Source organism: Branchiostoma lanceolatum, chromosome 18 (assembly GCF_035083965.1).
Source record: "Branchiostoma lanceolatum isolate klBraLanc5 chromosome 18, klBraLanc5.hap2, whole genome shotgun sequence".
NCBI lineage: Eukaryota > Metazoa > Chordata > Leptocardii > Amphioxiformes > Branchiostomatidae > Branchiostoma > Branchiostoma lanceolatum.
This window is the reverse complement of record NC_089739.1, coordinates 5,143,037-5,156,716: the sequence shown is the minus strand read 5'-3', so window position 1 is coordinate 5,156,716 and position 13,680 is coordinate 5,143,037. Positions and strand designations below refer to the sequence as shown.

At 41.4% G+C, this 13,680-nt stretch overlaps 1 protein-coding gene across 1 annotated transcript; it reads left to right on the top strand.

Annotated features, from left to right (window-relative positions):
- Window positions 1-5,059: 5,059 nt before the first annotated feature.
- Window positions 5,060-12,518, top strand: LOC136424080 (ammonium transporter 2-like). Its single transcript, XM_066412501.1, has 11 exons — window positions 5,060-5,174; window positions 5,855-6,033; window positions 6,994-7,114; window positions 7,538-7,803; window positions 8,770-8,935; window positions 9,173-9,244; window positions 9,436-9,495; window positions 9,838-9,914; window positions 10,211-10,308; window positions 10,577-10,702; window positions 11,173-12,518. Exons 2-11 carry the CDS (start codon window positions 5,919-5,921, stop codon window positions 12,256-12,258), a joined length of 2,187 nt encoding a protein of 728 aa, XP_066268598.1. The 5' UTR covers window positions 5,060-5,174; window positions 5,855-5,918; the 3' UTR covers window positions 12,259-12,518.
- Window positions 12,519-13,680: the final 1,162 nt, after the last annotated feature.

Below are 13,680 nucleotides of genomic sequence, written 5' to 3'. Positions count from 1 at the left end.
CCTGAGTTCGGTTGGGGAGGTAAAGGGCGGTGGAAGGAGAGGATACCTTGTCCTAGACACAGTGGATGACAACCCACTACCCCTACGGCCTCAAACAGGCTATGGGACTATACGTTTGCCTTTTACTATGAGCTACCGCAATAGTCCGTGGTGAATTTGGCCATGTTTTTCTATCATGGTCTAATTTCCACGGATTATTGTGGCTGCATCCCTATCTTCAACATGAACATGAACCACGCGTTGTATTTACTGTTTGATATTGGTCAGTTTAGTATCAAATCGAAAGCTTATGTTTTGGCCTCAGTTTATCTAAATGTGACATATAGCTTGGTCTTAATTGTGATCCGGTATGGCTAAGAACATGTTTTTCTTTTACAAAACGACATACTCTAGCTATCTTGGATCACCATTGGACATTTCTACATCGAAGGCAGTACTAGTTATAAAAATGGGCATGTATTTGCTTAGACTTCAGAAGATGAATCGTCCCCACATTAATGTAAAGTTAAAATGTACGGTATCTCTTTGGTCATACTTCTAGAACATAGGTCAAAACTCTAACAACAGACCTAGAGATTTATGATTGAAAGAAGAACTTCATGACGAATCAAAAGAATCATTGAAATGTCCGAGCTTTGTCCTAGATAACTAAAGCGTTCAGCACAAAAAGATTGACAAAAACAGCAATACGAATTTCCCTTTCTAAACTGATGCTCAAAGAAAATGCAGACTGTGCGTTGTAGTTGTGCCTTGCGGAAGCAAAATATCTACGCAGCTGTGATCTCAAACCAGTTAAGCTCACTGAAGCTAATATTCCACAGGTCGTAACTGAGAAGACAGACACTAGGTACAGTATTTACAGGTACATTGAACCAGGGAAATTCCCCTGGCTCTTTTCGTCAAGCACAATTCAAATGAACAGTGGACCACGGCTTAACCCCGAGTTCCAAGGACCGCATCCCTTAATATTCCCTTTCCAGTAGCACGCTTGTCGGGTGAGCGACACAGCCAGGATTCGAACTCACGACTTCTTGGTCCAGCGGCAAGGTTACTTACCATTGGACAACGCAAGCTACGATCAACTGATGATGAAAATTCTTTCTCACAGCAGTTCACACACCGTATATAAACATGAGATACACAAATGTCAAAAATGACCACCAAAGCGAAAACTTCTGACTTGCTCATTGAAAGATTTGCTCACCATTGTGATTGTTGGCGTCAAAGTCCAAGTAGCACTTCCAAAAACACACAGACGGTCTACGGCGTTCTTTTTCCCACGGAGAAGAAAAACAACTAATATATACAAAGCTGAAACAGCGACGAAAACACCAGCCTGGCTGTTGAAAGAAATGATGGCCAAGGTTCATACGGACACGTGTACAGATGAGACTACAAGGTAGATGTCGATAGTATCAAAATTCAACTTACTTTATCTGTTAACGCAAGGATATCCGAAAGAAAAAAAAAACTCAACTTCGTACGACTGCATTGATTGCAATATTGAATATAGGAATATACGATTGATGGATATAGCATCATATGACCTTTAAAATTGTTATATCTTTGTATCCACGGGACTGGAGAAGAAATATAAAGTGTATAGCATCAGTGACAAAGGTAATCAATGATATCGGCATGTCACAGTAAGAAATGATGGTTCATTCTTTTGCCAGATTGGTATCAGTTGACCCTTACCAGAAACCGTCGCGGATACTAATCAATGTACATGTGTTACAGGTGCATTCTCATGGGCACAGACAGTAACAGATGCGAATGCCAGACTGGCAAGATGCCTGGAACTTTGAGCGTTACAAGTGCAATTTCTCAAGGGTAGAAGCACAATGCCAGACTGGCAACCTGAGACAACAATTAAACTCACTTCAGCGTCGGCGCCAGACTCAACGATCCTGTCTTGCGTAAACCGCAGTCACAGACTATTTCCACTGACAATCACGCCAAATCACGTACCTCCTTTAACCAGTGTAAATATGTAAACGTTCCGTCGAAAGACGTCAGTTCTTGAACACCTATGCTAACATTCAAAGTTGGCACCTGAAACATAAGCCATTGTGACAGAAGGCCAAACGTAAATAATTGCAAAGTGCAAGTACCAACCAAGTAGGGGCATTTCCATGTGGTCTATAAGATCACTTGTAAGATGAATATCTTAAGTCTCTTTACTACTGAGAGAAACTGATAGCCCCCCTCCCCAACATGGCGACCTGACAAAGACATAAAATCACTGCAGTTCTGTAAGAGGGGAAGGCCATCAACTTTTACACCGCTTTATTAGGTTTGATACTCAATGTGTCATTGTCTGAAATCTATAGCTAATTTCTAATTGAATAACGTATACGTACGAATATAAGACACGGATTTTGCACTGTACTTGTACTTTTAACTTTATTTACTAGCTAGTTGAAGGTCAGTCTCCTATTAAGCCTCAGCTTCGATTCTGTTGTTTATAAGTTAGTATAACATTGTTAACAACAGTGGCCAATGATATAAAAAAAAGACATTCCTGTCCCTCCCCACCCAACTTTAGCTGGTCACGTGATCCAGAGGACTACGTCTTTCAAACTCCTTGGAGTACACATCACCGCCAACCTTATCTGGTATGTACACGTTCATTTCGTGTTGAGAAAATCTCGTCCACGTGTATACTACCTTGCTGCGGCTAAGAAGGCTGGACTCCCTGTTGATGTTCTGATTCAGATTTATCTGACATCCGTACGTCCTCTCCTGGAGTATGGCAGCCCTGTGTGGGGAGGACTACCGAAATACCTCTCCAACATGCTTGAAGCCGTTCAGAAACGCTGTCTGAGACTCATCGGAATCCCCGTGGACTCTCTGCCTTCACTGTCCAGCAGACGTGACGCTGCCAGTTGCGCAACATACTCCGGGACAGTAGCTCTCCGCTGAACGAGTTCATCGCCACGCCCCAGGTCAACTGCTACAACCTGCGTCGTGGAGGCTGCTACCGGGCACTGACAAGGAGTAAATCCAAGAGACATGATTCCTTTATTCCCCGAGCATTAAAACTGCTCTACCACACTGACTGTTGACACAAGTTTTTACTGTACTGTGTTACGGATGACCATTAAGCCACTAATGTAATCTCAACTGCTAGAACTGTCAAGTTGTTAAAGTTGTTTATGTATAAGGGAAAGTTGGACTGGCGCCTTATTTTCTGTTCGAGCGATGTTATTTTAAACTCATAATGTTTTAGACAATTTTCACATAGTGAATTTTACAAATAATGAGCGCTTTGTAAATTATGACGCATTTCATGTGCATATTTCTATGAAATTGTCACATGCAAGGTCATGAGAAATAAAACTGAATCTATAGCTGAATCTAACCGGCTAAATTGTGCATTGACAATTGACCGTTAGGGCCACCTAGCTGATGTTCTGGTTTTCCTGATTGAAAACAAGTTGGCAGACGTTGGGACTATCTCTCTTAGAATAACAAATAGTGTCTTTCTCCTCGGATGTAGATTGATGATATGCCAGTGTGTTTTGTGAACTTTGACTCAAAAGCTACGAATGGACAAGTGAGAAAATGAGGTTGTTTTGGCACAAGAACATTAGTATGTGAAGTTCCCATATTTATTACATGGTACCAGCCGACTACCAGGCTTCAACTGTCTTTACGAAGATAAATGAAAGATCGTGAAAAACGTTGACAACAGGCCTCTTTTTTATGAATTGTGTGTGTGTGTGTGTGTGTGTGTGTGTGTGTGTGTGTGTGTGTGTGTGTGTATGTGTGTGTGTGTCTCTGTGTGAACGGAATGAATTCCTTATTGCCTGTTATGACAAACCAAAGAGCGACGTCGATTAAAAACGTCACCTAGCGAAACACTTTTGAAGTGCATATCATGACACGCCTACACGGCCGCCCCTTATCCCGAGTGGCCATGGCTCTAGATCAGTTTATTTAGTTAAAATTCAAAACGTGGCTTCAATTCTAAAAAGAAGAAGCGCAACGTACGGTTGGAACGAGCACGAGAGAGCAATCCTACTTTTCAATGCGCCTAACAGGGCTTTAGCTTATTTGTGAAAACGCATGGTCCTCTCTCTGCAAATCTGTCAGATTCCAGAAAATTCGCCACAACGTAATATATACACTACAGAGAGACGCACCGGGCTTCAGAAAGTCTCTTCCGATGTGACGTCAGACTAGTCGGTTGCTATGACGACCCTTGCAGACTCGGAGGTCGTGAGTAGTTCTTCAAACACAGCGTGATGTCAGACAAAGAGTAAAAGAGAGAGAGAGAGAGAAAGAGAGAGAGAGAGAGAGAGAGAGAGAGAGAGAGAGAGAGAGAGAGAGAGAGAGAGAGAGGGAGAGAGAGAGAGAAAGAGGGATAAAGAGGGAAAGAAGCCTTTAAAGTAAGATAGAAGGAGGAAAGGGCAAAATAGTACTTGTTATTGCAATCGATTATTTTTAGATCCCTAAACCTATACTTTGGGCAAAATGAACCGGTCGACGCATCACTTACGCCTCCTAGCGGATCTTTGTAGAACTGATCAAATGTAATACCGGAGCAGGTGGACTCTCTGGATATGAAATAGCTTCAACGTTAGCAAAGCGCTAGCGTAAGAAATCTATACGATATCGGTAATGCCAGGGACAAAACATAGAATACCCTTGGTTTTACATGTGCGAAAGTACCTACACAAAATATTAGAGGTTTAAAAAAAAAAGAATCGCAATTTCAGGCTACTTTGCGAATGCCTGGCACAATTTCTTCCATCCCATTGAGATGTTTTGAACCTGGCAAAAACTGACGAATTTGTACTCACAAAGTTTCACAAAGGTCACTGAGGTCAAACGACAAACATGTTTACGAGGTCAGCCCGACCTGTGTACATGTTAAATTAGGTACAGCATGGCGTGATGTCGAGTAATTACAGCTATGAATATCATATGAAGCACGACGTCCAACTGGTCAAACCAGATCCGTAGCCATGGCAACGGAACGGCTCCATCGATTTTCGGGGACAGGTGTCCCTTTTCCTGTTGTCTTCGCATTTGCCTGCGGTCAAAACTTTTGTTCGACAAATTACAGGGTTCGCATCGGGACCCTTTGTCTTCATTATAGGCTTACCTGGCCGAACAGAGAACACATCTGCGATGAGGTCTGAGTAGAGTCTTCTAGAATAGAGAAGGTAAGGTGTTCTTTTCTGAACCAGCTTATGTAGAAATGTACTAAAAATTTATACTACGGATTTATAAAAGCCGTATTTCAACAATAGCACAATTATCGAGCCGTAACAATAGCTTTGAAAGATCAAATTCTTGACATCTCGTACATCAAAACTGCTATCCGTTTTTCCAGCACACAAAGTTAGATCATTTAATCTGAAGCAGCCGTTACTTTGCCACCAAAGCAACCAAAGTGTATACAATGTCCTTGCCTTGCCATATATTCCGATCTTATTGACCGTATATCACTCAGGTCACAGCAATTGGAAATTTGTACCTAGAAAGAAGGACATGATGTTGCTTTTGTTTCCGAAGAATAAATCACTCAGGTACAATCTAGTATATTATTGACACATTCTCTTTAGAGTTATGTCTATTTGTTTTACATATGTTGTCATATCCAAGTAGTTGTTATAGCAAAATCAGATGGGGGCAAACTTTTGACAAATCGTTCGCCTTTAATTTGTATGCTCTTTTTGTCTTCAATATGGCGGACAAGAATGGACGGGTATGTATGACTACACGCGCGGCGTCCCATTTTAGGTCCCTTCCGAAAGACGGGTGCTGCCCCAACCAAGATGCCCTGTGCTAGTTTTCGCAACATTGTGTATGAAACCGTTCCTTTCTACTTTCTTCTGAACAGAAAAGGGCGAGTCCAGAGCGAAGCACATGTACTCTGAAAAGAAAGCAACCTCTGAACTGTCAACATGAATGTTTCCGACCTAACGCCATTTGCATCCGGGTATCCTGAAGAGTTTTTTGACCTCGACGACGCAACATGGATTCTGACGAGTCTTTTCGTTATCATCAGTATGCAAGCAGGTAGGGGCTTCTTTTTATTTCATCTTATTCTATTTTGCTTCTTTGTTTGAATAAGATCTCCATTAGTATTTAATTTCCACCAGTATCTCAGTATTCTACCACGAGTCCGTTTACATTAAATACAACTAGATCAAATGTAAGGAACAAAACAATCGGTAGACAGAAAAGTAAACAGAATTAAATGTGGAGGACTTACAAGTGAGCGAGAGATGTCAGAGGTCAACATACGTGAAGCTAGAGGTAGCCTATTTTGAGGCCGTACGGGCAGTGCGTTTTTTATCCACTGTGTCTAGAGAGCGGTATTGTAAGGCAGAGCCTAACCCTCTCCTTCCACCGCCTTTTACCGCCCCAACCGAAGTCAGGTACTCATTTTACACATGGATGGAGTGAGGAATGTCGTGTGTCTTATTCTTTATATAACAAAGCTCTTATCCGAAGAAATAACTTTCCACTCCTAATCTGTATTCTAATCTTCATTGTTTTTGTATTCTTTAACATGAAAGTATGCTAGATAATCAATCACACTACCGACCGTGACTGTTAAAATGTTTCTCCTATACAATGTGCACCTGGGTATTGTCGACACCAGCAGTTTTAAGATCAGTTCTGAGAAGGGAACAAAATGAGGCTGGCTTAATATTAGCCTGGGGCAAAATGCAATACGGGGTAAAAGGGACGAGGTCGTTGCACTACAGTAACAGGTCAATGAATCCCTTACGCTTCATACATTATAACTTTAATAGAAATGTAGTCTGTACACACTGTCTGATTTTAGATCAGAATTATAATTTTGTTCTTGCCAGTTTCCCCGCATTTGTTTACATGCCACAACCTGTTTACATGACCTGCAAACATTAACCTAATGTGACATAGATTGATAACTTTAATCTCTCTTTTCGGAAATCCCTCGAGTCCTTATACTAGTATCCTTTATCTAATCTTTTCTACCCCATGATGTAGGGATGGCGCTACGGGAAGCAGCAGTAGTGTCGACCGGAAATGACGTCAACATCATGTCGAAGTGTATCTGTAGTGTAGTCCTGGGTGGATTTGCATACTGGATATTTGGATACGCCCTGAGGTGATGACAAGAATAAAGTATCGGTTTAGTTTGTTTGATGAATTGTGCCGATTTAATGAAAGAGCGGCCGTTCTTAAGCTAAACAGACACTGCTATACAAAGATTTGATATTAGCAAGGTTCCCAAACCAAATAGCACACGTTCTTATTTTAATTTCTATTGACATTTGGAATTTGATTACACATGGGGAGGCCTCAGGTAGGGACATACACCCCCCAGGAACCTTTTACCCTTTCTATCCCATCCCATTGCATGCTGGGAGCCGCGGGGCACTTTGGGTAGCACAGAGGGAAATCATTACGATGTACATGGATCCGTGAAAAGGTTTAAGATTTCGCAACTTTTAAAAACTTATTTCAAATATGTATGTTTTCATTTATGTGTTAAATTCGAAAGTATCTACGACAATGTTTTCGTCCTCAGTTTTGGGAGGGATTACGGCACGAATCCGTTTTGCGGCTGGGGATCGTTCTTCGTCACAGCGCCTGACGTCAGGCTACAGGGCTGGCAGTACGCACACTTCTTCTACCACCTGTCGTACGTTACCATGGTAACCACGATCGTGTCAGGGGCGATGGCGGGAAGGACGAGGCTGAAGGCATACATGGTTTACTGCATCGTGAACGTCCCGCTGCTGGTGTTCCCTATGCACTGGGTCTGGGGGCACAACGGATGGCTGAAACAACTCGGTAGGCTAACAGTCAAGAAAACAAAAATCTAAACAAACCAACTAGCTTTTAACAGCAAATACACAACTGAGTTTTCTACGAAAAAGCTAAGATTTTCGGTGCAAAACTAGTTAGCTGGCAAATTAATGCAGATACTACAGATTTGAGGTTGACGTCTGTGTCGAGGTAAACACATTTGCTCATTTTTTCTATACTGAAAGGGCATAAGACACCAATGACATCAACATTAAGAATTTCCTGAAATTACATAAAACATAATACTATTGTTTAATAACATAGAAATTTTCACAACATATTCACACTTCGGATGTTATTGAACATCGAACCATGAAAACATCATACCTCCAGCTTTTGATTCTTCCAACTAGGTAATTACATTAATCAGTGACCTACCTGCTCATGACGTCAAAACGAATATGGCAGACGATTTGGAACTTTGCACAACGGCTCGGAAAGAACGTTATTTTTACAAGAAAACGAAATAGATGTTGCTATTAATTAAGCACTGTTTGCGCATTAAATAATGTTTTTCGCAAGCCGTTGTGTAAGGTTCCGAACCGGCTGCCGTCTTCATTGTAATGTCATGAGCAGGCATTAGTCACTGATTAATGTAGTCACCTGGTGAGAAGATCAGATAAGAATAAAGAGCTGGATACATGGAAGTATGGTGTCTGATAGTTCAATGTTAGATAACATCAGAAGGGTGTGTATTTGTTTAAACGTTTATATTCCTTCAATGATGCTGTTCCTATTTCAGATACTAAGAAAATGTTGTGTTTTTGTGTATCATGCCCTTTACAAGAAAAATAAAACAGTATTGACAGTTACTTCATCGACATTATCTCTCAAAGTATATTCCTGTGAACAGCATCGGAGACAGGTTTTCTACACTTGTGTATGCTATTCACAAGTATAATATCTATAAATGACGCACTTGTGGTTGTTTTTGTCTTCTTCAATGTGTAGGTGCGTTGGACGTGTCAGGTGCAGGGCCTGCCCACGTGATTGCAGGCACACAAAGCCTCGTACTTACCGCCCTCATGCTGCGTCAAAGGCAGGGAAAGTCCAACCGAGAAAAACAGCCACCAAGGGAATCACCTCAAAAGATGCTGATAGGAACATGTCTGCTTTGGTAAGACTACATTTGGTTTTTCCAACTGCAGTAGATTCTGGTCAACTACATATCTTAAGAAAAGCTATCTTGAAAAAACAGTTCCCAATTTTTTTTTTAATTTCATTTTGCTTCAATGGCAAGTTTTTGTTGTGCAATGCATTTCTATTGAAAATGCGTATAGTCCCTGTTGTAGTTTTGAAACGACCGCCATGTTGGAAATATATATGCCTTACTTTGTGACGTCATTTCCGGCAGGTGCGGGTTTCATGGTCTGTCCATAGGAAGTACGTTTGGCATCGCTGGGTCAAGATGGAAGCTTGCCACAAGGTAAATACTCCCTGTATTGTACATGTATCATGTACTCTATATATTATATATGAAGCAAGCATTGCTAATAGAATATCTTTCAGAATTGAAAGTTCTTTCTGCTAACTTTAAACGATGTGAATTGTTTGGTGAAAGACAAAAAGAGCTAACAGTAATACCTGTAATAACAGTCAAAATGTCGTCCTTTTCAGAGCTGTCGTCAATTCATTCGTCTCCTCTTCAACTGGAGCCATGTTGGCCATCCTTTTAAGGTACAGTTTTGGAAAGTAGAGTAGTGTCTTTACTTTGATAGTGAAGAAGGCACATTAGGAGGCTAATAATAAATCACTGTGGGGGTGTGCCTTATACAAAAAGTATGTCATTTTGGGCACAAAGTCTTCGAAACCTTCCTACGTGACATCATGTGAACAATCTTTCGTCCAAAAATTACATTATTTAATTAGATAAATACTAGACATATGTTATGCCTTTTGTGGGTGATTCTGGTGTGTTCTTGTGTACCTTAAGGACATAATATCATCATACATGCACATTTAGAACACTAAAGGGCGAATATGCTTATAAAGTTTCCTTTTTTGTATCTTACTGACCAGCTACTACATCAACAAGGGCAAGATAAAAGCGGGAGACCTGGCGAGAGCAATACTGGGTTCACTAGTTGGCGTTTCAGGTAAGCAACTACATTTTGTAAGAACATGTTATCAGAAACAGAAAGTTTAGCCCGTAGGCGTAGTCTGGATTCTTCTGAAAGTAATGACGTCTTCACAGCTATCCCAGGGTACAACATTCAAAATGGCGGGCAAATATTGGTATCGTGATATTCATGTCAATCAAGGAAGTGTTGTAGCGTTTAATATATCAGTGATTAATATATCAGTTACAATCCGCATTGTCTTTTCTAGTCTCTGTGATTTGTCTAAGAATGATGATGAAGAAAATAAGAATGACGTCATTTTGTCTACCCAGGTATTTCCCGAGTCACCCATCCCTGGGCTGCCCTGATAATAGGCGGAATCAGTTCCGTTCTGACGTACTTTGTTCCTGTGGGACTAAACAAGCTGAAGGTAAGGACTCTCGCATTACAAAATAGACCCCTTTCAAAACTCGAGCGCCATTTTTAGATCTGCTCTCGCGAGAGCACAATCTGGCGAGAACGCGCGTGGTATTCAGTTCTGTCCTCCTAAAAGTTCAACGATCTAAACATAGGTTAAGTACTGGGATCTATGAACGGCGGTGTATTTATAAGTCGCAAGGTTTCCAAATGACACCATGTCCTGCTTTTTAGTACAAGAAATACACCCTAGGATCTAGTATTATTTTCTGAATTTCCAGGTCAATGACCCCGTGAATGGTGTGGCTGTCCACGGCGCATGCGGACTGTGGGGAGTGCTGTCTGTAGGGATCTTTGGAGTATTAGAACTGGAGGGAGAATCCAACACATACCCAGGGATGATAGAGGTAAGGGTTGGACGTTTTCAACTCTAAACGGTGTACACCTCTGGATAACATAGCTCTTCGTACACAACCAAGCGGTCTTGCCTAGCCGACGGTTTGGTGATTCTCTGTCACCTTTCTCGGGACAACAATGTTGTATCTCGCACTACAGCTAGGTGTCGCTTCTGCTGTGTGAAGAATGCGGTCCCAAACGTGACAGTGTGGCTAGGTAAAGCCACTTATAGTTGTGTACGAAGAACTTCGTTGTCCAGTGACTTACCATACTGATGAAACAATTCACGAATGTACTCCTCAGTTCAGTAAATATTCTTCCATTTTCTCAGGTACTTTATAGATTCAGAACCGATTGCGATAAGCAAAAAGAAAAAGCTTAGCCTAAAAGTATGCTACGGAGGCTACGTTCATGCAACGTCTTCTCAGTCTTGCGAGATGATCATCAAGCGTTGTTTTTCTTTCTTATTCTTCCTCTAAAGGGAGGAGGTTTCTACCTGTTCGGAGTGCAGACGTTGGAAGCTGTCATCCTCATTCTCTGGAGCGGCGTCACTTCCGCCGCAGTCTTCAAAGCTATTGACGTCACCATCGGTCTGAGCGTGACCCCGGAAGTGGAAGAGAGAGGACTTGACCTGTACGAGCACGGTATAGGAGAACTACCTGGTGATACCTTGGAGAAGCTGGAGAAGGCGGAGAAGGAGGAAGAGCAGGAGGAAATCGAAGAAAAGGAGGGGGATACGGATGACAACAGCTCGGGAGACAGTCATCATCCTAAGAAGATCGAACGTTTGGCAACCAAAACGCGTGTCTTAGACGCGAAAGACGTCGACGTGAACGTTTCGTACGTCAACGAAAAGACCACGACACCGACACAAGCTCCCGGCGTCAGAGGTGGAACGAAGTCCAGACAAGTCCCCAACACGAGGAGACATGTAGTCGACGTCAACCCTTCTACACATGTCGTGGATGTTGAAAACACTTCCAAAAGAGTTTCCAACGTTGGGGCGACCGTCGTGGAAGACCGAGAAGACGACATCCTCGCCGTTGAGGATGAAACAATTTCTAAGAAAATCTCCTTGGAGAAAAGAGACAGCGGGTACAACTCGGAGACTGGATCAGTTTCCAAGACTAGTTCCTTAGAAATCAAAGACATCGGTTTCGACTCCGAGGCTGAGACTATCCCCAAGACTTTTCTCCAAGAAACGAACTACAGCAGTACCGACTCTGGTCACGAGATAGACATAAGAATGAAGGGAAGACGTCGTTTTAGAAGTATCAAAGGATCAATTTCCAAAGCTTGTAGTATTCTGTTTTCAAACGACAACACCTTGTCATCGATTCCAGAGGCATCAACTAGTATCGAGGCAGAAGATTCAGGAGTAAGTGACTCAGACTTTCGAAAGTCCATCTTAAAGTCAATAGTAGACAGAAAGACCAGGTCACTGAAGAAACGGGAGAAAGTCTTGAGGTTTCTTGAAGGAGAGCGTGTGACGTACCCGGCAACTGATACTTTCCCTCGTGTTGCTAAAGGTCAAACCATGACCTTCATGTTTCACGACTCGGAATAACAGCAAAGAAAACGATTCATATACTGGAAAAGACAATCAACTTCGAAACAAATTCCACAGGGAATACACAGATGTTACAACTACGCACGCGCCGACGAATAGCAAAAATTCCTATGCAAGTTTGGGAATTCTTGCAAATTGGACGTATACTACACTATCAGGCTAGCCACTGAGGCGTCACCAAAATCAAACATAAAAAAAGTCTAGAAAAGTTTGGTCTATCATATCTTCGTAGACACCTCATCAATTTTATCATATATCATATCATATCTATTGATTGCTGACAAACAGTATATCTTTATTAATACCTTTTACTTATATCAAATTGTTATTTTAGAACTTTTTCACAGGAAATACGTATGCCAAGTCACTCTAAACAATAATTATTCTGAAATATTTGAACCGTTAACAACTCTTTATCATTGTTTACATCACACTACAGAGGTATCTATGTCGTACGTAACTTAACAATTGAGAACTTTAAGAGTCCATGGATTAACTCTTAGTATTCGATAAAACTTTTGTAACAGTAATAAGTATTGATGGCTACATATTCAAATCGTCAGGTTATTTTGATACGCAAGACTTTTTGAGGTAGATACGGATAATGATGTTTGTTTGTCTAACATATTTACCATGAAGTTATTACGGGTACTAGTTATACTACTATATTATACTAATAATTGTTATACGCGGGTCGCTGTAACCAACGGGACAACAAACATTTTTATAGATCTAAAAACATGGTTGTATCATCTAAAAATCTCATATACTTCATTTGTACAATGTTAATGGTTTGCTTGGGACTGAAAGCCAATGTTTTCAGTTACATGTTTTGACAATTGGGCGGAGAAAGTAAACCTGGAAAACATACTGAATTGTGTTGTGTTGTTGCTTGTTTATTCATTCTTACAAAGTCAAAGTTAATTGCACAGCAATTGCATCAGGTACAATATATATGTATGGCAAATAACATATTGGATACATATTATGCACATGGATAGAATACAACACAGCTATAAACGACTAGAAGGATGCCCTGTAACTCAACTGGTAGCACATAGTTGAGCTCCTGGTTCCAATTAGATTGTAACTTTGAACACCCCAGTTCTGCACACTGCACCGTCTCAGTTCAAAAGGGACGTCACAGTAAAATGGGGGTACCGTGACACACAGACAGCAAGAGAGAGAGAAAGACAGGAGAGACAGAGACAGACACATAGATAGCGCGAGATACAGATGGATAGATTGAGAAATGTGCGAGAGAGAGAGAGAGAGAACGTAATCTAAACAGCACTGAAATGATCCTCACAGGTCTATCTATAATAGATCATACTCAGCTTGAACCCCAGATTGCGGGGAGGTACGGAGAGCTTGGTTGGCACCAGGCCAGTCCGTATTGCGGCGCCCTGCTAAGTGGAG

Bases quoted from the DNA above. Each gene is read 5' to 3' on its own strand.
- LOC136424080 (XM_066412501.1), top strand. From the start codon at position 5,919: ATGAATGTTTCCGACCTAACGCCATTTGCATCCGGGTATCCTGAAGAG. The intron at 7,115-7,537 runs GTGATGACAAGA...TTTCGTCCTCAG, and splicing joins ATATTTGGATACGCCCTGAG to TTTTGGGAGGGATTACGGCA. The intron at 9,915-10,210 runs GTAAGCAACTAC...TTGTCTACCCAG, and splicing joins TTCACTAGTTGGCGTTTCAG to GTATTTCCCGAGTCACCCAT.